The sequence below is a fragment of the Anabrus simplex genome, chromosome 6 (assembly GCF_040414725.1).
Source record: "Anabrus simplex isolate iqAnaSimp1 chromosome 6, ASM4041472v1, whole genome shotgun sequence".
In the NCBI taxonomy this organism is placed as follows: Eukaryota; Metazoa; Arthropoda; class Insecta; order Orthoptera; family Tettigoniidae; genus Anabrus; species Anabrus simplex.
Window position 1 is genome coordinate 197,819,977 of NC_090270.1, and position 22,393 is coordinate 197,842,369.

Below are 22,393 nucleotides of genomic sequence, written 5' to 3' on the forward strand. Positions count from 1 at the left end.
TCATCCCTTGTGAAAGGAACAGATTTCCAGCACTGATTAGAGCCCTTGCCACAGGAGGCCGGTCTGAGAAAGATGCGCTAAAACTAGAAACGGCCTTGAATTCCTGAACTTTAGAGGGTAAATTACACCTTGGGGAACGAAGCCATTACCCTCAGGAAAGTTCAATTTTGCTCTCTGTTTTTCATTGATATTGCTGAATAACCTAGAAAGCCTGTTTGTGCTTGTATTTCGCATTCCATTCAGAAGTTAGAATTTTATTCTGTGTTGAGTGATACAGTGAAGGGTGATATAGATGTAGATTCCCATAGGGAACCTGAAATATTTGTCCTGAATGAGTAAATTTATAATACCAGTATAGTTGGTCCATTATTGGACATTATAAGTTTTCCAGCTAATTCATTCTGGTTGCCAGCGTTTCACCCCAGTGTGCTTAGTTGGACTCATCAGTTGGTAAATAGCACACCTACCAAGACGCATGGCTAGTGCATACCGTGATTCCCTATGGGAATCAACATGTATATCATTTGATGGCCAGGCAGGCATCAATTTTTGAAAATCAGATGAAGTCTCTCATATTGCATTGGCACTGCCATTGGCTCTAAGTAGTCTATGCAGTGGCCTCCACGGTATGCACTAGCCATACGTCTTGATAGGTGTGCTATTTACCAACTGATGAGCCCAACTTAGCACACTGGGGCAAAATGCTGGCAACCAGGAATGAGTTCGCTGAAAATGTATAATGTCCAATAACAAACCAACTATCTTGGTATTACAGTGAAGGGTAGCAAATATTTGTTGTGTGATAGCCTACGTACGGTTGAGGAACATTTGAAGTTGACTAGCGTGGTCATATTATTATGTAGCCCAGTTGTGGATACTGAAAAAGTTACTATTGAAGACAAAATTAAAATCCGGGAAGTGGCCAGGTTGCCTAGTTGTACTTCCTCTTAACAATAATCACCACCACCACCCAGACAAGTATCCACATCTTTCAATGGTGGCGTGTATGTTGAAACTCGCACCTCCGAGTCTCAACTCAAGCCGATCAAAGTGTTGTCGCATTTGAGATAACAGTCATAGTAATCATCTCGTACATGGCTGAGTTTAACCTCTAAATAATTCATGGTCGAAGAGTAGGACCAGCAAACAATGTTTAATAACTGAAATGTAAGGCTTCAGCTGAGATTTGTTTTAGAAAGAGTGTGATCTGTAAATAATGCTGATATTTTATGAACCCCAGTGCAGCTGTTTTATATTTCTTGTCTGGTATTTTACACACTTTTTAATACACCATTGTTGTTTAATACGCCCCATTGGAAAAGGTTTTCATATTTTTTCTCTCGTCTCTTTTCATGCCTTTTACTACTCTCGTCTTTAGAAACAGTAGATAGCCTATATCTTTCACTGTACCCGTTCATACATGACGTAAAATGTACGCATGTTGGGGGGAAAAAAACATATCCCTGTTGGATAGTTAGGTTATGATTCGTGCATTACCGGGTGAGTTGGCCATGCGGTTAGGGGCGCGCAGCTGTGAGCTTGCATCCGGGTGATAGTGGGTTCGAGCCCCACTTTCGGCAGCCCTGAAGATGGTTCTCCGTGGTTTCCCATTCTCACACCAGGCAAATGCTGGGCTGTACCTTAATTAAGGCCTCGGCCGCTTCCTTCTCACTCCTAGGCCCTTCCTATTCCATTGTTGTGTCGCCATAAGACCTATCTGTACTGGCACAATGTAGAACAAAAAAAATATGTGTGTGTTCAATAGTATGTTTTCTCGCTTTACCTATTCTCTCTCTTTGTCCCCAGCAGAAATGTCTAAATGAGCTTTCGCTGAATAAACTAACCTCTGAAATCTGTTATCCTTCCTGCACAGATTTTTTAAATAATGTTATTGACGTTACATCCCAATAACTACTTTTACGGTTTTTGGAGACAAGACTGTACCGGAATTTAGTCCTTCAGGAGTTCTTTAACATGCCACTGAATCTACCGACATGAGACGTATTTGAGCACCTTCAAATACCACCGGACTGAGCCAGGATCGAACCTGCCAAGTTGGGGGCAGATCAGTGCCTCAGTCGTCTGAGCTACTCAGCCCAGCGCGTCATATTTTGAGTTGTATCACATTCTTACTTAATTTCAGTACATAATATTAAATTAATCAATTGTTTACTTCAGCCTTTATTTCTAACAGGCTAACTGCTACTGTCGGCCAGGTTATTTACGCACTTATAACAGAAACATGTTCTCTTTCATTTTCAAATTGTTTACAGAACAACAGTCAACGAGTATTGCTAATCGACTCTGACATTCCCTTTGAGTTAGAATGTCGGCGAGAAAGCTTGCTAGTGTACATAGCACGAAAACTATACTGAAGATGTTTGTTCGCATTCATTGTAATCACTGCAGCGCATAAATATCGATAACAGAAATAATAATGCACGCTTAATCGCTGATGGATGCATCATTGATAGGGTTCTCGCTGTCTCAGAAGGGTAATACATGGTGTAATATAGGAATTTTCAAGACACAGAAAAAAATCTGTTGTTTCAATATTTCTCACTATATGCCATACTCGTTATAGCGGACTTCTACTGTATCCACTTTTTATTGCAATAACGCCGTCATAATACACAAGTAAAGCAATCGCTAAGCGAAAATGTAAGAACATCAAGACTCAAATAGTATGGCCATGTAAATAGGATGGATCAAATTAGAACAGCAAGAAAATGGCTAGAAAAGGAGCTCGAAGGCAAAGGTTTAGAGGCAGACCAAGGAACTGGTGGATCTGTCAAGTAAAGCAGGATCTGGAAGGAAGAGGAGTGGAATGGCACAAAGTTGAGAAGGAAGAAATGTACCTGAATAGACAAAGATGGAGAGCGCTGTCGTACAGCACCTGGGGAACAGGAGACGGTTAAAGGATGATGATGATGATGAACACCTCAAATATCAACATCATGGCTAACATAAAATGAAAATAACTTTGAATAGAAGATAATCTAAAAACAGAATGCTAAGGGGCTTTTCTAGTAGTAGTTCAGTTGTGAAATAGTGGTGGGTTGTTGTTGTTGTTGTTTTTTTTTCCTGAGGAACTCAAATTTTAGGCAAAGCTCTTCTGGTTAAGTGCACTGTTAATGGTAAATGCTAATGCTATATGGTGCAACTAGTACCCGTCTTTGAGAGATGCCAGAGTCTGGGACTTCTGCCCTGAAAAAGGGTTCTTTAACTTGACATGAAGCTAGTGAGTCGTGTTGCTGTGAGATGGTAGGTTCAAATCCCAACATCGACATCCTTGAAGATGGTTTTCCGCAGTTTCCGATGTTCGCATAAGGTAAATTCTGAGGCTGTACCTTAACATGTTAGCAGCCATGGGGGTCTGACCGGGCCGATATCCTATTTAATTCTAAAGATTCCCACCAATCGATCGGGCTGGCGACAGTTGGTTGTTAGACAATTACACACAGTCTAGTGGAGGTTACATAAACTATCATGGCAAGAGAGACTTTGAGCCATGTCACTGAATCTTCATATTTTCTGTTTTGCCATGTCTATACGTTGCCTATAACAATATAACAAGTTTTTCCTTGGTTTCCCATCTTCACATCAAGGAAATGCTGTGAATGTACCTTAATTAATGCCATGGCCGTTACCTTCCTGATCCTAACCCTTTCCCATCCTTGTGTTGCTGAAAATCTTTGATATGTCAGTGCAACATTAAACCTTTAGTAAAAAGGAAACTGTATCCTATTACATATGTGCTTCTCACTCGACTTGCATTTCTGTACTTTATCACTCAGATGCTTTAGGTCTGTAACACCAGCTAATGTCAACACAGGATCACCAGTTCTTATTGGCAAACATTAACCAAGAAACATAGGGGTATTTCTGACTTCATAATCACATGTTCTTGTAGAGTGAGTCTGGCCTCATCAGTTCTACTCTAATTTTGGAAGTATTTTTAAAAGCTGGAACAGAAAACTACCCTAATCTGTAATCATACAGAAAGTACAAGTAAGCTTAATATGTACTGGATTTACTCACGCTTTTGCCCCACTTTTTTTCACAATTTTGAAGCAGGGAATTGAGGAGAGGGGAAATTACACGATATCTTCCAAGTTCAAGCAAAAGTTGTATGGCCATTTTGAAGAAAAATGTGCAAAATACTGACTTGTAGGTAAGAGATGTTCATAAATAACACACATTTAATCATGCAACTCAATGAATATATACATAAAGGTATTACGCTAAAACTTGAAATAATGTTTGGTAGGTTGCGTGTAATCACTTATAACTATGCTGCTCACTGAAAAAAAGAGGCTTGCATTCGGGTTTAAGAGTGCACTCGCTCTACACTCTCAGCCACCTGGCAGTGAAACAAAAAAATTCTAAAAATATCCACGCCTTTCGATTTTACGCCATGCGAACACGAAGTAGAGACATGTTGCAACTTACCTTTCTCATGCATGATCACTCTCATGTGATGATTCAGCTTGTAGACCATCGCTCTTGTCATCATCTTCCATTTCTGAGTCTTCTGTCCTCATTATGTCGTCCCCTGATCCGTCAAGAGAATTGGATATGCCCATTTTTTTGTTTTGTTTTTTAACTTCTGTTAATCACATGTTCAGGGTTCATAGCACATGTTCAGGGATCATAGCCCATGTTCGGAGAATCCATTGACACATCTGTTCGATTGATGGTTTTTGAATTCGTCCCGTTGGTGCAAAACTATGTGCATTCATTGACATCTATTCCATATAAAATTTATGTAGGTAATCTTTGAAGGGCTTGTTCACAGAAACATCGAGATGCTGATAAACAGATGTCAGACCACCAGGTATGATTACAAGGTCTGATTTCATCTCTGTCATCTTTTCCATTATGGCATCCTCAAGATGGCCTCAAAAATTATCTTTTTGAAATTCTAGTATCTTATCGGCATACACTTCTGGAAGTTGTTGACAGAGTGATGATGTTCTTCTTCTTAAGCCTAGTCCAATTCTTCGCATAAATCATACTGCCCAACCTCTACTGGCTTTAAAATTTTGGCACTGATACCCTTCCTTCTCAACGCCTCACACGCTTTAATCCTCAACATTTTGTGTGTTACTCCCAAACCACAGTTTCTCAGTTCTGTAACATACTGTAGCACTTCTTCATCAATTTGCCTATATTTTCTGCATTTCGGACCACGAAAAGGCCACGATGTTTACTTAGCCGTCATTAATTTTTCCCTCTGGTTTCACCAGTATCCATATTAACTTCAGATCAACTGAAAATTCTCAGCCTGCAGCTCTTAGTCCATTTGTTTCCGCAAAAGGAAGTACACGCAACTTAAACTCTGCCATATAACTATTATGTTTACCCATCTCTGTTAGTTCCACTTGCCACAAAATTGAACTGTTTTATTGCACTAAACGTTTTCACAATCTGCTCGTGACTGAGATAACTGCTGTACTACCTGGAAGCTGGCTCATTATGGGATTCCCAATTGCAAAAGTTGCAACACTACTGTACCTCTTATGAGTTATCTTTAAAAGGACCGCATGCGAAGAGGTGCAATCTTGACTGCCTGGAAAGCAGGTGTTGTAGGTTAGGACATACCTGTCAACCCTTCCAATTTATGAGGCAACTTTCTGAATTTTCACCTCTTTTTCCAATCTTCTTAATTACCTTATTTCTTCCGAATTTTAACCAATTTGACCTCCAGTGATATATTTGTGTAAAAAGCACTGCAAATAATTCCCATTCTCTAGGAGAATATCGTAATTGTTTTGGTGATTTGCGTAACCTTGGTTTCAAATTTAAGTTAAACTTCATGCTTCATCTCGCAAATGTAATTTTTGCTGTTATTTCTTGCTTGGCAGCCAACTTTACCGCTGAGAACTCGGGACGATATTTGTCCCGCAAGTTCAGCAGCAACTTGAGATGGCTGGTCAGCTGATCGGCCTAGTTAAGCTAACTAGAGGATGGGGAAATTCTGCGGGGAAAAATAAAATTCAGTTTTCAGTCCGGCGATGGAGGTAAATGCACAAGTAAATACAGTAATTTAATTACCAACCAAGTTGGCCGAACAGTTTGGATCATGTAGCTGTAAGCTTTCATTTGGGAGATTGTGACTTCAAACAACTCCACTGTCGGCAGCCCTGAAGATGTTTTTCCGTAGTTTCTCATTTTCACACCAAGCAAATACAGGGGTTGTAAGGCTACGGTCACTTCCTTCCCTGTCCTAGCCCTGCCCTATCCCATCTTCACCATAAGACCTGTCCATGCCGGTGTGACACAAAGCAAAGAAGAGAAAAAAACAACTTCAGTTATAAAGCCCATAAGAGAATAAGGCTTTCTTCTTATTCTACACTTGCGACATCAGTATTGAAGATCTGACAATGAGTGTTCAAGTTTTTGTGTTTGTCCTTGTCTCCTCTTTCTGTTGTTCCCTTTTCTGGTGCTGTTTCAGCCTTATTTTCCTTTGAAAATGACATGTTGGACAAAATGCTTCTGGTTAAGTGCACTGCCATTGAACATTGTTTGTTACCCTATATTTAATGGAAGATTCTGGTAAACATGATTCTGCTTCTCAACTTCATCAAGAGGGCAGTCATCAACACTCAGCACTCATTGAGGGGTCACTGTCCACATCAAGACTGAACATATGTCAGGATGACCTCCCTTTGAGTGTTGATTCTTACTCTCTTGATGAGCGTCAGAAGCATAAATGAGCTTCTTGAGAATTAGGTGGATGTAGAAGAACCTAAACTGAAACAGAGAGAGAGCTCATCTATGTGAAGATGACAAGAGTATAAAGAGGTGGAAGCTGTTCTCATCCTTTTGTGTTTTCATGTTTGTGCTTCTCTCTTCTTTCTAATGCTCCTTGCCACATGGACTGGCATTGTGTTTATTCCAGATGCCTGTCTTTCTTTATATGGCTTTATTCATCACTTTTTACATTCCATTATTTACGTTCTCAAATTATGAGTTCTTCTTCTTCATCTTCTTCTTCCTGATACATTTCTGCTTGGGCAGATCATTCACAGAGCCTCTTCCAATCTTCTCTTCTTCCCCACAGTTTATCATTCATCACTGTCTCCCATTGTAGTCCTCTCCAATTTGCGTCACCCTCCACCTGATCCCTCCATCTTGTTCGTGGTCTTCCAATTGATCTTCTAGATTCTGTCCATTCCAGAGCTCTTCTTGGTAATCTTCCTTGTCCCATTCTTTTGATGTGGCCGAACCATTTAGGCTGATTTTTTTCTCCATAGTTTCTTTTAGGAGGTTGATCTTTAATTACAGCAGCATAGCCACGAACCTACTATGCTGGCGTAGCAGGGGGAGAGGTGATACTCCCACGTGACACGTCCCAGGTGGCGGATAGTGGGGTCCTAACCGGCTTGCCGGCGGACATGAGGGAAATAAAATACCTCTAGCGGACCAAACACACAACCCCCTGTGGGTGGGGGACGCGAACGAAGAATACACCCATGGTATACCCTGCCTGTCGTAAGAGGTGACTAAAAGGGGCGACCATGGGATGATTATATTAGAACCATGAGACTCTTTGTGATTAGTACTACCATGTGGGGAACACCATGGGGTCGCTTTTCCTTGCGCGTAGTACCACTATGTTAGGTACCAAATAGGTTTGTGATTAATAGCAAGCATGAGCGCGACGACTTTTACAGTACCTGTGATTAGTAGCACTATATGAGCGACACCATGGGATGACGGAACTCATGGTTCTGGCTTGCCTATGATTAGTAACCACTATATGAGGAACACCATGGGATATTAAGAGTCCCTGTGGTTAGTACACTTAGATGATGAACACCGTAGGTTTGTGTTGCCTGTCAATGGCGCCGCAATGTGCGAGATACCATAGGTCTGTAATACATGTGCGAATTTCGTTTTGGACTCCTTTCGACTACAAGGTTCATCGTTTCAGTATCGTGCTATAGAGGCAGTCCCTTGGTCAGTAATACTATTATGTTACGCCAGCTTCTGCGCATGTGAGGCACTTTTGGTCGGTTCCACTGATCGTTTTAAATTCATATCCATCCATCCATTCATTCTTCGTCCTCACGTTTTGAATTGTGGTCAGTGGAGGATTTTGAGTTTTTAATTTGTAATTTCATTTCGTCTCAGTTTGTACCATTAGGGGCCGATGACCTAGATGTTAGGCCCCTTTAAACAACAAGCGTCGTTATCATCATCAGCAGCAGCAGCAGCAGCATAGCAGCATACCCTCTGCCCAACTTCCCTGCCATAAACAAGCCCTTGGTATGAGTTGCCCTCTATGGGCAAGGTTGACCTTGACCATTGTAGCTCAGTGGTGTAACATGTGAAATCAGAAAGTTGTAAGTAGTGTTATTTTACTTAAAAAATAGGTTCTGTGGAGTACATGTATGTACATTTGGACAAGATGTTATATACAGAAAAAAAATGGCTACTGGACACTGGTGGGTACCAAATCCACAACTTCCGCATTTCGCATGTTATTCCATTGTGCTACAGTGGTCAAGGTCAACCTTGCCCATAGGGGGCAACTCATACCGAGGGCTTGTTTATGGCATGGAAGCAGGGCAGAAGGGCGTGCTGCTGTAACTACACAGTAGAATATTTTGTGATACTGCACAGGTTGAACTGAAGCAAGTGATGAATTCAAGTTCTTTTAACCTTGAAATATGGGCATGAATGTAGCCAACAGGTGCAAAAGGAGATGCTCAGGAAGTTTAATTCTGAAGACAGATTGGGAAGAAACATATTTCTCTCAACAAATCAGCAAAAGGTTGAGGTGTTTAAAATGTGGTATTGCTATCGTCAGAAAGAAATATAATGTAGAGCACCACTCTAAAAATAAACATTCTGCTATGCATGATTCATAAACTATTTAAAATAGGATGCTGGAAGGATCTACCTTCCCAATATACCTTATGTTAACCAAGCTTATTTATTCTTTTCTTTCCAGCATCCTATTTTAAATATTTAATGAGATTTTACAAGTCAGTACAGGAATAAATAGTACCTATTATGGTCAAATTTATGTACATGCATAATTCATTTGAAGGGGAGGATCATAAAAACGGTTGAGGATCTAGGAGAAACATTGTGAAGAGAGGTAATTTAACTGCATTGAGGTAGGTCGAACTATCCAGATATTTTGAACCTCATAGGCTCATAGCACAGAGTCAAAAAGTAGATATATCATTGTAGAACTAGAGCTCGACTTCATTTATTTTTTTATGGTAAGATGTAATTACACTCAATGTAATATATCGTCGTTGCCGGGACAAAACCTCCTATGTGATAATATTTTTGGAGATATACTGACCTGCAGCACATACATTATGAAGAGTGAGAATGCCTTGACTATATTCACACGATATTGCACCTTAGATGTGAGCCACACTCCCTTGCATCGCGGAAACAATCCCAGTACCAATAAGATACAGAACGAAGGTTGAGGCGAAGATCGCGACTAGGAAAGGCCTAAATGCAAACAGCCTTGAACTGGAAATAAGTCTCTTGACAATAATAGTAAGAGACTAAATCTATAAGTAATAAAATTCAAAATACAGGAAATAAGGGTTTATTCAAATCATGAAACGAAGGTAGAGGGAAAGAAAATTAATTCAAATAAAAAGGATAAAGAACGGATACATACATAATCAGTCCAGACCGAGTTGTTGGCACAACATTATTCCCTGAACATCAAGTCACAAAAAACCATATTTAAACATTCGGCAGGCTCACTCAGTTAAGTACAATACCTTTCAAATGGTGCCAGTATTTATATATCTCAAATGGCACAACGGATCAAAAGAGAGGTCATTCTTTCCAACAAGTATATTCCATATCATTTCCACTCAGCAACGCTCAGACACCACCCTCATTAATAACAATCACCCCAGATCTTCCAACTCCCATGCATCAAGGAGGAAACCCTGAGTTAAAAAGAAATAATATACGTAGGATTTCAGTATGGGATAAAAGAGAAATGACTCTGGACCAAGGACATAATATATAACCAAAGGGGAAAATCCCAGACAAGTGCATAGCCTAAATGAACGAAAGATAAAACATGGCAGCTCAGTAGGTAAATGAGCGGCCAAGATAGGTGCGAAGGCAAAAGATTAGCACCATACAAAAATGCGTAAATAAAATAATGAAACAAGTTCAAAATACAAATTCAGCTGATTGATGTGTCTTTGTTACACTCCCCTCTCATACTAACACTTGTGCACACATTCAGACACAGCCGGGTTCGGCAAACAATACGAGCAGCAGTGTCAGTTAAATGACGAATCCAAATTCATATTACATGACCCCAAGGCCACAAAAGAGGTCTCATCTATTCCAGAAGTTACGTGCACTGGTCAGACAAATACAACAGTGGGATCAGAGAAATCCCGCAGTCATGCACAAACCCATCAAGGTTCGCACTTCGTACGACAGGAGTGAAAGCTCACGCCGACACAAAGGGCAAACAGTCATCAGATGGCGAATTACATAAAAATGCAGCGCACATACACAGTAGTAATATGAGTACCATCAAACATGTCATAATTCCAACAATCACAAGAAAAAACATGCAGCCCATTCATACTGCGGAGCGAACAACTCATATCAGTCACCTGTATATCATTGAACACATATTACAAAAGAATACCCATACCTGGAGTATATTAAATGTCAAAGGAGAAGGATGGTACTACAGGGTAAGTTTAAAACGTTTAAAGACTTTTCTCTGCGTCAAAAACGCTACTCCGATATGTGTGGAGTCCATTTTTATATTCTTCTCTCAAAGCAACTACCAACGATTGTAGTCAAGGAGATGAAATTAACATCTCGTCGGAAAGATACAACTATCAGCGCCAAACATCGAGGGAACTGCTCCCTCTAGTATATTCATGGAAGTTATCAACAATGGCAAGAGGCCATTAGCAATAACCGAACAGTAATAATTGGGATTTAGCCATGTAAATATGGCTCAGATGACCGGCCAAAGTTCTAAGCTAAAATATTTCGCATAGGAGGCTTTGTCCCGCCAGCGACGATATTCTTTGTAAAGTTATTAGTTTGTTTTGTTAAAAGCAAGTGGCTCTTTTTCTACTTAAATAATAAGTTATAGTGAAAAGTAAAACTTTACATGTAATTCTTGGAAGAAAATATTCAAAAACATTAAAATAATTTGTAGAATAATATATTACATTTAATGAATCCATCACTGCAGTCAGTCTTGTCACGCACCCTGCCATGCCCTCTCTTCGTTTCCATGCCCCAAACCAAGCTTCAGGGCAACCCCCATGGACACCATTGGTCTAGACCATTCTTGTTCTGCTTGCAGGGATCTGAGCTACAAGTGTGATGCTGTGGCCAGTTATTTTTTCATTTTTTTTTTTTTTTTATCTAGTTAATAAAATACTTCACAATGTTTGTCCTACATTAATTGCCTTATTGCATTTTTCTCTGCCAGTCTTCTGTGATCTAACCAGTTCCAGGTGCAGTCGAAGTCCAATGTGCTTTTTTAAGAATATAATGGCCAATAAAGGGCCTCTCATGAATATAATCGAAAATTGTTTTATCTATTTCGATCAATACTTTAATCCTAACTTCAACTTAAATGAAATTTCTGATAAGCCTAATATCCTTTTCGTTTTTTAATTAATTTGTTGAAAAATATCAGATTTCCAAACACTAGCACTATCTTTCAAGCCATGTGCAATACACATCCACGTCACTTACCACCTACTACCTCATCCCTCTGCCCCACCATACCCCTACTCCTCAGCTTTAGCTCCTCCTCTTTCCCCCTTCCCCTCCCCTCACTCTCCCTTCCCTTCTGCTACTTGGCTTCCATTATTGCTCTCTTCATTAGCCCAGCTCCTCTCCTTTCAACAAGTCTCCACGTTTCCATACTGAACTGGGAATCGTGATGTTAATTCAAATTATGGTCTTCACACGACCACATTGTTGGCTTCGAAACCACCTGAATTAAGCCTGTTAATTACCGCAACTTAAGAGAACAAGGTTTATTCTTCCCACTGATAACATATGTTGCCTTATGATCTATGCACCTCAAGCTGGACTATTTTCTCGTGTATCATACCCTAACTATTGTTACCTCTCTGTTTTGCTTTCATTGTTTTAACTTTTGACAATTTAACTTTTAACATTAATCCTCATATTTGCTGTCATGTGTTTTATATTTCAACTAGTCATAGTTTAACATTTGTCTTGTAGTTGCTATCATGTGTTATATATTGCTATTTGATAAGTTGTATTTTGCTCAGTTGATTTGTTGGCTGATGATGATGCGCAATGAGCATCGAAACTAGTACCAATCTTCTTTAAACGTTATGCGATATATATTCACATCAATAAACATTCATGCTATTGAAAAGGTGGACCTTTAACATTTTCATTTTACTGTAATTTTTTGTACTGTACTGTGTATACTGTAGGTAGGTTACTTAATCCTTTTCAATTTGTCTAGGTACATCAAATTGGTCTGGTGATTATTTCATCTCAACTGGAGGTGTAGGTCTAGTCATTACAGAATCAGCTGTGAATGGAACTCAACCCGATGGTGTTAGAGCTCAACTTCAAGCTGTATTTGAGAGGGACTGGAATTCTAAATATGCTCAACCACTGACAGAGGTCAGATAAGGTTTGGCCTGCGACTATGTCGCAGCATGTGATAGTGGATCCAGAAATTTTAAATAATTTGCACATTGACTTCTTTGCTCATTTTAACCCAGTGTTAACAAACTGTTAAAGGCATAAAGTATGAGTTCACTACAGTTTTATTAAATTTAGAACTTCATACTGCGTAATATTATAACATCTCATTTCTACATTTTCTGGTTAAGTACAAACTATTTTTCCCATTTTACTAATTGCATATTATAGAGGTATTTAGAGCATTGTTTCTTACTCTGAATTTAATGAAATAGTCTGTAAGTATATTGAGTATGCAGCCTAATAATGCCTCGAAAGAGTTGTGTTTTTTATTTGTACAGAATATGTTGTACTTGAACATTAATATTTTAATGCTGTTTGACTTTCCTTCTACTAATATCTTTCAATTTTTCCATTTCTTTGTCATGCCATCAAAAAATACACATAAATTTCCTTTGTTATCTGCCATTGGTGATTGTTTAACCCTAGAACTGCTGCAGTTATGTTTCCCCTATGCACTGGATAAATAGAAAACTCTGTCTTTACATACATCTTAACTTTGTCATACCCATACTGTACACCAGTTGAAAACTGAAAGACTTTTCTATGAGGTCTTATCAGGAATTCCAAGAATTTGCTCATAAAAACATTCATATTTATATTAATACCTAATTTTCACTGTCATCTTCAAAGCAGTCACCCTGGGAAGCACTCATAGAAGTCTTCCGGGTTAATGTGTTCAGCTCTTCCAGTGATTCCTTTTATATCTCCTTAGTATGCTGGGCTGAGGGGCTCAGACAGTTGAGGCGCTGGCCTTCTGACCCCAACATGTCAGGTTTGATCCTGGCTCAGTCTGGTGGTATTTGAAGGTGCTGCAATACGTCAGCCTCATGTCAGTAGATTTACTGGCACATAAAAGAACTCCTGTGTGACTAAATTCTGGCACCTCAGCATCTCCAAAAACCATAAAAGAAGTCAGTGGGATATAAAGCAAATATTATTATTATTATTATTATTATTATTATCATCATCATCTCTTTAGTGGAGTTTAAACATCGCCCTATCAACCAGAGTTTTATTTGGTGGGGGGTGGGGTGGAATGGTGGTCATCTTTTTTCTTTGTCGGGAAGTCCCTCACAGTGAGCAAGGTGTGTGTGGGCACATTGTCGTAATGCAGTAACCAGTCCCCTTTGTTTCATATGTCAGGCAGTTTGCACTTCTCATCTTCCCTCAGTTGTCTTAAAACATTTGTAAATCTTCGCATTGACAATTTGAGCTGTGCACAATTCCTGAAATGTCAAAAAATTATCACCTGGAATCAGAATGCTGCAGACTTGACACTTTTTTTTTTTTTAGCCGTGAAGAGGCAGGTGGGTTCCCTGAAAATGCTGCATTATTTCAGGGTCATAATCATTAATTTAATGCAGATTCTTCGCTCCTTAGCATCAGCCATTTTGAAATTTGCAGCAGCACAATTACGCAGTATAAAGAGAACCACCAAAACTCAGAAACACACACACTTACAAGGATGCCAATTGGCAGACTAATAGTTGAAAGATACATCAAGAGGCACCTAGCTTCAGACTTGGTACCCCTCCTTGTTCATGTAGGATATTCAAATTTTTTACAATTGACTTTAAATCGCACTGACACAGATAGGTCTTATAGCGATGATAGGATAGGAAAGAGCTAGGAGTTGGAAGGAAGCAGCCATGGCCTTAATTAAGGTACAACCGCAGCATTTATGTGGTGTAACCACAGAAAACCATCTTCAAGCCTGCCGACAGTGAGATTCAAACCCACTATCTCCTGAATGCAAGCTCACAGTTGCACACCCCTAACCACACGGCCAACTCGCTCGATATTCAAATTCTTAGAAATTCTGGGTTGGGCCTCATATATTATTATGGTGAAGGTAATCAGAAATGTTATAATCATATGAAATTATTGAATGGTTAGTGTTCAGGCCTTCAGTTCAGAGGATCTCAGGTTTGATTCCCAACTGGGTCAGGCATTTTAATCACGTCTGATTAATTCTTCTGCTCAGGGACTGGGTGTTTGTGTTTGTTCCAACAGTTTCCTCTTCAAATTCAGATAACTTCCTACACTACCAACCACCACAGAAATATGCGATGGTGATTACATCCCTCCATGTAGGGTTGGCATCAGGAAGGGCATCCGGCTGTAATACAGAGCCAAATCCACATGTGCGACACAGTTCGCACCCTTGACACTACAGGAGTGGGAAAAGTGGAAGAAGTAGAAGAAATTATGAAAATTATATTATTTTAATTTTGCACACAGAATAGAATTTTAATAATATAACTTAGAGTATTTTTAAAACACGATTGTTGGAAGTTTGTTTCACTTATTTATGCAATATTTTTCAGTATTTCATGTTAGATCTTCAAAAAAAAATCTGTTTATTCTGGGAATATTTTTTTAATATAAAACTTTTTTTTCAGCATTTGTCCCACATACTGGCAGGGTTTGCTGAAATTTAGGACAGGGTCTTCATCTTTTTTTTCCTCCTTTGATCAGGGTCCTTATAGCAATCAACAAAAATTGCCTTTTCATCTCTTTCATCACAATAATCACTATGGCTATTTTGTACTGTCATGCAAATCTTTGAAAATTTGATGCTCTGTTTTAGAGTAGTCAGCCCTCAGAACTGACAAAAATACTTCCACTTCTCTAGCCATATAACTGCCTGCAAGTCCTCATTTGTTTCTAAAGGGCTTTCAGAACAAAAGGCAAAAATACTCTGCAGTCACCATTATTTGATATCGGTGCCAATTGATGACTGAGTGCATTATTACATGTGAATTTATTGTAGACACCGTCCCTCTGAGAGACGGTCACACTTAACAAAATACCACACAGTCTTCCAGAAAGACAGTCAACAGTTCTAGGGTTAATGGTTAAGGCATTAGCCTCCTGACTAATGGCAGCATGGCATGATTCCTGGGAGTGGCAAAGTGTGTTTATTCCTCCAGCCAAAACTGGATGTATTTCTGTATATACAGGGTCTCTCATATAAACTAAGACTGAACTCATGGTGTTTGTACTCAGCTGAACTTATGTCGCATGGCCGCCCTTCTTTAAGTATGTGTAAAATCTTATATGAAATCTTACCTTATAAAAGATGCTACCCCCTGCGGGTGGGGGACGCACATGTAGAATACACCCGCGGTATCCCCTGCCTGTAGTAAGAGGCGACTACAAGGGGCGACCAAGGGATGATTGAATTAGAACCATGAGACTACTCTTGATTAGTACCATAATGCGGGGAACACCATGGGTTGCATGTACTTGCAAGTACTATCACTAAATTGGTACGAAATAGGTTTGTGATTAGTTGCAGTAAAAAGCCTGGCCTGGTGGATTCCAGTACCCGTGTGTTGTACCCATGTGGGCAACACCGCGGGTCTGGGCGTAGCCTGTGAGTTGTACCGCTATATGAGCGGCACCGTGGGTCAGCGTTGCCTGTGATTGGTACCCACTATGTGAGGAACACCACGGGAATACCGGCGCCCGTGACTAGTACACCTAGATGAGGAACCTTACCGGTTTGCCTTGGCTATGAGTGGCGCCATTGTGTGAGAAACACCATAGGTCTGCGTTCCCTGTACGAATTGCAATACTTGTGAGTAGTACCATCTTGTGTGGACCACTGTTGAGTCTTCGCTACTTTTGATCAGTACCCCAAAATGACAAATACCATGGTTCTACTTTACTCGCTACATGTACCATTCTGTGGGGCCTTAGACGTGAATTTAGCACCCCTTCAGACATCAAGCATCATTGTGCTTTGTAAATGGTCCCTTGGTCAGTAATACTCTAACTACCTTCTTTTTGAGTCTGATCCACTGGTTTTTTTTTTTTTTTTTTTTTTTTTTTTTTTTGTTTGTTTGTTTTTGTAGGGTTCATGTCCATCCATTCATTCTTCATGACAATTTTTATTTTAGTGGATGAATTTGATTTTTTTGTTATTTCATTTCGTACCATTAGGGGCCGATGACCTCGATGTTAGGCCCCTTTAAACAACAAGCATCGTCATCATCATAAAAGATGCTGGAAGTGTTGTCCTTCCTGGGTTTTACAGGCATCGTATCTTGTAGCTACATTCTGGCTGACGCGAGTGAGTTCTGCTACTGTAATGTTTCTGATTTCATTCGTAATGTTTTCTTTCAGTTTCTCCAATATGTGAGGATTTGTTCGATACACTTCTTTCAGTTTACCCCACAAGTAAAAATCACGCCGTTAGATCTGGGGAAGTGGGAAATAGACCAGCACTGATCACTGTGTCTGCAAACACTTCTGAAATTGTTAGAAGGGAATCTGTATGAGTAAGGACTGAATCTTGTTAAAACTACCCACAGGACTTTTCTTCTTCTGTTAACTGATGGAAGAATGGCATCAAAATGTCATCCTGGTACCTCTCTGCACTTACTGTTGTCTCAAAAAAAAAAAATAGGCCCAATTATTCGTCTTGCACTAACAGCACACCAAACACCAATCTTCCTATCATAATGAGGGAGTTCGTAAATGCCATTAGGATTTTCTACACACCAATGGCAAGGGTTACGACCATTCACGCGACCATTAAGATGAAACCAGAACTTCTACATACAAAAATAAGGTGTTGCAATAATAACTGTCTTACCATGTCACCAGCTAAGATTCAGACTGGTGACTGATGCTTGCCAGGTTGAACACGTGCAGACAGCTTGCAAAGTCAAGAACTATGCCCCCGCCTCCCGTACAGCAGCTTATGTATTGGATAGTAAAAACGCTGCTTCTACAGTTTTAGTTTATATGAGAGACCCTGTAAAAAGATGTCAAGTAATTTGAGTTGTGATACCGTCCCAGTCTCTCTTTTAGTGTTTATGGTCAGGAAAGTTTAGAGCCTTTACCTTTACATTTCGTGTTGACCTGGAGTACCTTACAGTTACTTAATTATTGTTCATTGTCAATAATACTTTTTACTATCTTCAGTATGTTTAATATTCCAGGTGAGAAATATAAAAGTATTGCAGAAATAATTGTTATACTGAATGATTGAATATCCTGTCACTGACTAGATAAATACTGAATTCACTTTTTATACCCTTCATCTTAAAGGAGAACACAACACAAAAACACATATTTCGTTATTCGTTGCTAAATATATATTATGGGAATGTAATAACAATGCTGTTAATCCGGTGCCTCTATCTCCAACCATTCTCATGTTATGTGCGGAAGTAGTAACTGGTCATGACGTCACTGCGCTGTAGAGTCTACCTGGCAGCCTTGACGCTCACGCAGTCTTTTCCCGCACTCCATCTGCTACTGCCGTATTCTTCTGTTGCCAGTGTTAGTGGGCTTATTTTTATTTATAGTGGATATAAATATCATTCGTCCGTGTCAGTATGAGCCAGAACGAACGACGTTTGCTGATGTCCATTCAGGTAGCGATCTTGACATGGATATGCTAAACACTACAGGCCGTGCCGGCACACGAATTTGGTGTAAATGTAATGAGTGTACCATCAAGGATACGGATGAAGAAAGTGTATGCTGTTGTGAATTAGACAATGTAAAAGTAGTGAAATCTGAGAAATTAATGTGTATAACAAGAAATCCGCCGCTTACAAGGCTTATTTTAGACCGTGAAGTATTGACAATGACAAGGCATAAAATGAGCTTAAAACCAAAGAACATGGCAAAGAAGTGTTTACTGACAGTTTAAATCCATCAAATAGAATTTGGCTTTTTATTTGTTACAAACAGTTCACTTCGTGGGTAAATTCATGGACTGCGATTGGTAAAAAGAACAGAGTTGTCATACCATCATGTGTTGTCAACACCATAAGGAACACATTTCCGGAACCCGATGGCACCTATGTGGGCTTCAAGCTGTAAATGAAAAAATGAAATTAAAACAGTAGAATTATGTAAGAGTTTCCTAAGCTTGTTTGTATGATAAATATAGATAACGTATTATTTTGACATGAAGTACGGTACCTTATTTATTACTGCGAGTGAAATCGTGAGAAGTGCTTCTTGATCAGGTCATCATTGAAAGATGTTGGAGCGATGTTTTTAGGCAGTGACAGATCCATTGCTTGATCTTCAGGCGAGGCTCTACTATAGTCAGTTTGCAAGAGATTCATTTTGTTCATTATTGCTTTCTTACATCCATCGCTTGACGCCTCATATTTCTGTTTTATCATCCAGGCTCCTGTTGATTTTGAGTACTGAGTTTTGATACCAGCTTTCAATTTATTGATGTTCCAATTGGGAACATGCATCATTTTCAAAAATTTTTTTTTTGAAAAGTACACCAATGAAATAGTACGTAAACGTATTACATTGTGGTATGTTGCCTTGTTTTCTACCATTAAAAAAATATTTAATAGTGCCTTTCCGCAAGGCGAGTGAAACGGCCTCTGACGTAAGCGGCGCGCTGTGACGTCACGATCCAGTACCGCATGGAGCTCTGCCAGCCGTTGTGCATCAGCCATTGCTAAAAGCCGATTGTTTATTATTCATGATCGCGAATAACTTCAAAATGACAGAAGAAAGGTTCAAAACAGCACAATCAGACAATATATCATGTGTAAATGTCATCATTCTTGAAAAATAGTGACTTTTGTGGCCGCAGAAATTCGCGGATAACAAGCAAGTTTGTAAGTGGTGTCTTTTATATACGTGCAATGTACTGTAACCCGTAGTATTAGGATAACAACGAACCTGGATAGATATCACACCACTTTCAACATTTCCTTCTAGACTGATTCCCCTATTAAAGAATAACATTCCATTTTCGGGCTTTCAGCATTAGTAAAGTAAGAAATCGGATTTCAGCACTAACATAAACATATAGGTAGCATTATAGTACTAGTCCACTTCTGTGGTGTAGTGGTTAATGTCTGCCACTCCCGGAGGCCCGGTTTCGATTCCTGGCTCTGCCATGAAAGTTGAAAACAAATAGTACGAGGGCTGGAACGGGGTCTACTCAGCCTCGGGAGGTCAACTGAGTAGAAGGGTTTCGAATCCCACCTCAGCCATCCTCGAGGTGATTTTTCGTATTTTCCTACTTCTCCTCCAGACACCTAAGGCCACGGCCGTTTCCTTTCCTCTTCCTTGTCTATCCCTTCCGATCCTCCCATCCTCCAACAAGGCCCCTGTTGAGCATAACAGGTGAGGCCGCCTGGGTGAGGTAATGGCCCTCCTCACCAGTTTCATCACCATACTCAAAGTCTCACGTTCCAGGACACTGCCCTTGAAGTGGTAGAGGTGAAATCCCTCGCTGAGTCCGAGAGAAAACAACCCTGAAGGATAAACTGATTAAGAAAGAAAGAAAGAAAGAAAGAAAGAAAGAAAGAAAGAAAGAGCATAGTACTATAGGGCTATAATCTATCATTCCCCAAAAAATATATATTTATGGTTGGGACAACTGGCCTACCCACTTTCGGGGCCCATGAAAGAGAATTAAATATCTTTGTGGAGGGAAAAAGTTAAACATGATAAAGATAAATATGACTTCATCTAGTTTTCACAAGTCGGGCTGAGTGGTTCAGACTGTTGAGGTGCTGGCCTTCTGACCCCAACTTGGCAGGTTCGATCCTGGTTCAGTCCGGTGGTAGTTGAAGGTGCTCAAATACGTCAGCCTCATGTCGGTAGATTTACTGGCACGTAAAATAACTCCTGCAGGACTAAATTCCTACACATCGGCGTCTCCGAAAATCGTAGAAGTAGTTAGCGGGGCGTTAAGCCAATAACATTAATTACATTTGGCTTTTAACAAGCTGAGCATATCAGAAAAGAAAAGTGTCCTGGTGACATTTTAGTCGCTCAATACAGGAATGTTTTTGGGTGCTGTGACTTTTACTTTTTTTTTTTTTTTTGCTGTTTGTTTTACGTCACACCGTCACATATAGGTCTGCTGATGATGATGCTTGTTGTTTTAAGGGGCCTAACATCGAAGGTCATCGGCCCCTAACATATAGGTCTTATGGCGACGATGGGACAGGAAAGGCCTAGGAATGGGAACAAAGCGGCCGTAGCCTTAGGTACAGCCTCAGCATTTGCCTGGTGTGAACATGGGAAACCACGGAAAACCATCTTCAGGGCTGCCGGCAGTGGGGTTCAAAACCCACTATCTCCCGGATGCGAGCTCACAGCTGCGCGCTCCTAACCGCACGGCCAACTCGCGCGGTATTTTTACCCTTCGGTTTATTGACTTGGCTTGTATAACCTAAAACTTAGGCTAAGTTGGATAATATTTTAAACACCTACATCACTGTTTTCACCTGTGTGCAATTATGTTATTTATTTCATTAATATTATGATAACTATTATAATTGAGTATTGTTAACTTATAAGACCCCAACAGACAAGCATTGGTTTTGTGTAGAGTTATACATTTGTTAAATTCGCGTTGTTTCCTTTCATGATGTACACGCCTATTCTTTGTTACATTATAGAGTATTTAGATATAGTCTAAATTTCTTTACCAATTAAGCTCTTCAATAAAGGCATACATAACTGTCCCATGCCAAGATATATTGGTAGAATTAGAACTGTCAAAATGGTTCATAACCCCTTTGATTTATTATCTTGACATGGATCACCCAAAACATAGGTTAGGTTTGGAGAATACTTTAATAATCAGCATTATTTAATGCACTGTTTATTACTTTCATATTCCAAGATGTAATTGAAGCATTTAAATAAAGCATCATACATTAAAATTTAAAGTTTTACCACTAGAACAGCTGACATGGAAAAGTGATTTGAAAATTCAAACAAATTCATCTTACGTTAAAATCTTCAAAAAATAAACTGTAGACTTTTCCGATATATCACCTGCATTTCTTCAGCTCGCCAAAATCCATTTCTCCCTAGTTTTAGCGTCCTTGGAACGTTTATAAACAATTTGTTGGGTATGGTATGCGATGTGCTATTGCACATCGGAACTCTACACCATTTATAAGTTTTCTGCCTCACTGTCTGCACAGGATTCATTTTAAGTCTAAAATATACCACTCAGATTATTATCCAATGTATAGACCTCGAATTTAACCATACTAGACACTAACGTAAAGTAGAGATACGCGAAGTGTATCCTGCTTCTCACAGCACACTATGTGTTATTTCGTCTGCTAATTCAGTCAACCTGTACGATGACGTCAGGCCAATGAGATCGCGTACTTGCGTGACGTGACATTTTCGTAGATTTTTATCATGTTTGGAGTTATTATTTGTACATTCTGATCACATTTTTGAATTCTGCATGCAATTTTGAATCAGATTAGCATATTTTTAATTAAAACCCCGGATCATGCATGTTCCCTATTACAGTCCAATGCAGCAATCACTGTCCTGAGCTTTAAGCCTCTGTACGAGAAATGAACTCTTTTAGGCGCGTATTTCAAACGAAGTTTGTGATAACTTTCTAGGCTTCCGGTGTGAACGTAGTGTTTTATATGTTCCACATCTTTTAAAAAAGATTTGTCTAAAACTATTTTCTTCAAGGCTTTATATGAACTTGAATTTCCTTTAATCTACATTTTCTTTCCCTCTTCCTCCTCCATTAATATCGTGCTCACAGGATTTCCATTCACCGTTTTCTAACCACTTATGCTCTTTTTTTATGTCTTGCAAAATTGACGTAAATTTATCGATTAACACAGAACTGTTTCCATTACGTGTTTGTGCTGCCCACCAT

The 22,393-nt window shown here is 39.6% G+C and overlaps 1 protein-coding gene across 1 annotated transcript in view; it reads left to right on the plus strand.

Moving 5' to 3' along the window:
* LOC136876302 (5'-3' exonuclease PLD3) overlaps positions 1–13,688 on the plus strand; it is a 139,916-nt gene extending 126,228 nt beyond the window's left edge. Inside the window, exon 12 of the mRNA XM_067150135.2 lies at positions 12,491–13,688. Coding sequence (XP_067006236.2) covers positions 12,491–12,663 — 173 coding nt within the window. The 3' untranslated portion in view covers positions 12,664–13,688. The remainder of the gene's footprint in view (positions 1–12,490) is intronic.
* Positions 13,689–22,393: the final 8,705 nt, after the last annotated feature.